Source organism: Myotis daubentonii, chromosome 21 (genome assembly GCF_963259705.1).
Source record: "Myotis daubentonii chromosome 21, mMyoDau2.1, whole genome shotgun sequence".
NCBI lineage: Eukaryota > Metazoa > Chordata > Mammalia > Chiroptera > Vespertilionidae > Myotis > Myotis daubentonii.
Window position 1 is genome coordinate 7,892,206 of NC_081860.1, and position 2,469 is coordinate 7,894,674.

At 63.7% G+C, this 2,469-nt stretch overlaps 1 protein-coding gene across 1 annotated transcript; it reads right to left on the reverse strand.

The window, feature by feature from the left end:
- Positions 1 to 231: 231 nt before the first annotated feature.
- LOC132223053 (ski oncogene-like) lies at positions 232 to 2,211 on the reverse strand. Its single transcript, XM_059678425.1, has 2 exons — positions 648 to 2,211; positions 232 to 290 (listed from the first exon to the last, which is right to left on the reverse strand). Exons 1-2 carry the CDS (start codon positions 2,176 to 2,178, stop codon positions 232 to 234), a joined length of 1,590 nt encoding a protein of 529 aa, XP_059534408.1. The 5' UTR covers positions 2,179 to 2,211.
- Between the last annotated feature and the right edge of the window lie 258 nt (positions 2,212 to 2,469).

Consider the following 2,469-nt stretch of genomic DNA (forward strand, 5'->3'; position numbering starts at 1 on the left):
CCACAAAATGTCCCTCCTTTTTTCACAACCATCTATGCTCCCAGCGTTCTGAGAGTGAAAGTAAAACTCCTCGCGCAAAACCCACACCTCATCTCTTTGTTGCCTTTAGACACAAAACAGGCCCGGGTTTTCCTAATCCTCCTGCCTCAGCCCCACCACCGTGTCCTTAAAGGTGGCATTGCAGCCTGTGGCCCTCATTCCCCATCACACCCTGTGCCACCCAGGAGAGACTCACTGTTCTGGATGCGGCTTCCTGGGCGGCGGAACCTGAGAGGTGCCGGTCCCCAAGGCTGGGGGGTTAAACGGGGTCAGGCTGCGGGGACGCTGTGGGCAGAGAGGAGTCCCGGAGGGACGGAGGCCCCACTCACAGCCTGTTGGTGCTCAACCAGCCTCAGACACCCCCCGCACAGCAAGGACGCTGTCTCCTAGGCCTCCTCCTACTCACGTCCAGTGGCCTGAAGCTTGTGAGTCCTTGAACTGAAGAGGTCAAAATGCCCGCCAGGAGGAGGAAGGTGGAAGTCCCGCCCTAACCGGATGCAGTGACACCAGAAACACCCTTAAGCTCCGCCCACGTGCGCCCATTCCTTTCTGGGTAATGTAGTTTTCTTAAACGCCAAGGGGAGGGCTAGCATCCAGGCCAATGACACTAGTGAATAAAGGTGATGTGGTAAAGGACGGAGAGGAGAGCGAGGACAGGGAGGAGGTGAATTCCTCTCTGCTCTCCACCTCCACCTCTGCCTCTGAGTCCTTGTCGTCCTCCGGGGTGACTGTGGGCGCCTGTGTCTCTGTGGCCCCAGGCATGTCCACTGCCAACTTCCGCTTCCGCGGCTGGATGCAGGTGGCGAGGGGCTCGGGGGCCCGGGAGACGATGGTGGCACTTGGCGGGCTGCTCACCACCTTCTGCTGGGCCGGTGGGGCCACGGCCACGTTGGGGGCCACACCGGTCTCGAAGCTCTTGTAGGAGTAAAAGCTGTCGCGAATCAGGGCTGGGAGGTGGGGGGAGAGCTCCTTGTCACTGGCAGAGACGGCAGGGGACCAGGGTCGGAAGGCGGAGAGGCGCTGGCGAGGGTGAGCACAGCCCAGGCTCTTGCTGGAGGAGCTGGCCAGGGTCCGCAGCCAGCTGGACTGTTTGTCCTTCTCAGAAGACGTGGGGTGCTGGGAGGGAGCATCGTCTGTTTTTCGGATGGAGACGGGGGGCTCAGAGGAGACCAGGGGCACCCGCCGCTTGTACTTGTTGCCGTAGTCGAACTTCTCCTTCACGTCGTCCAGGCAGCGGCCCAGGCGGGCCTGCTCCTCCTTGCCTGTGTAGTCCTGGCTCAGCAAGATGTAGGCCCGCCAGCTGGCGGAGTCGAAGCCCCAGTGGCAGGTCCGGTTCTCCAGGGCCTTGTGCGAGTGCACCACGAACTTGTGCGGCGGGTACATGAGGCGGCAGTCGAGGCACTGGATGCAGGCGGCGCTCGGGCTGCTGTAGAGCTCGGGCACCAGCAGCCCCTTGCACTTGCCGAAGCACTCGTGGTACACGCGCACGCTGCGCTCGCGCAGCTCCAGGCCCAGCGCCAGGCTGGCGGCCAGCTCCTTCTTGCAGGGCGGCGGGTAGACGCCTCCGTAGAGCAGCGCGTTGCACAGGCGCTCCGCGTCCGTCTTGGTGATGAGCCCGCACGAGGGCGCCGAGAAGGGCAGGATGCCCATGACTTTGAGGATCTCCAGCCAGTCGGCCGTGCAGCGCGAGCAGTAGATGTGCAGCTCGTCGCACACCGAGTTGATCTGCTGCAGCGAGAAGTCGCGCAGCACCGAGTTGAGGATCTGCGGCAGGCACAGGCGCTTCTCGCCGCCCACCACGAAGCACGAGATGGTCTCGCCCTCCAGGACGGTCTCGCAGCGCTCGGTGGAGCGGTCGGACGGCATGAAGAAGGGCCCGGGCAGCACGGGCGGCGGCGGCTGGATGGCGGGCAGGTGCAGCACGGGCGGCGGCTCGGCGGCCGCAGGGACCGGCGCCGGCACCGCGGCCGCGCCCGCTTCCTTGGCGCCCTCCTTCTTGTAGGCCTCCTGCGCCCAGCGCGCCGAGAAGGCGGCCAGGCCGCCCAGCGAGCTCATGGAGCTCAGGTGGAACTGCTCCAGCGTCTTCTGCAGCCCCGGGTGCGGCTGGAAGCCGCCGCGACCGCCCGCCGCCGCCTCCATGGCGCGCTCCGACTCCACGGGCCGCTCCCGATCCCGTGCCTGGGACACCCTAACATTACACTTTTGTTATAAGCTATTTAAAACCAATAAGGAGACTTGGTATTCAGAAGAAAATCAACACGTTTTTTAATGACTAACTTTTAAAAGCCCCACCACCACGTGACGCCATCGGGACCCCAAGGGAGCCGGGGCGACGCCCGGAGAAGCCATCACAGCTCCTCGGCCCGCGGCTGCATGAGGACAGGGAGGGTTTTTCTCCAGAGTCTATTTTTTCAGCGACAAGGACCCAGG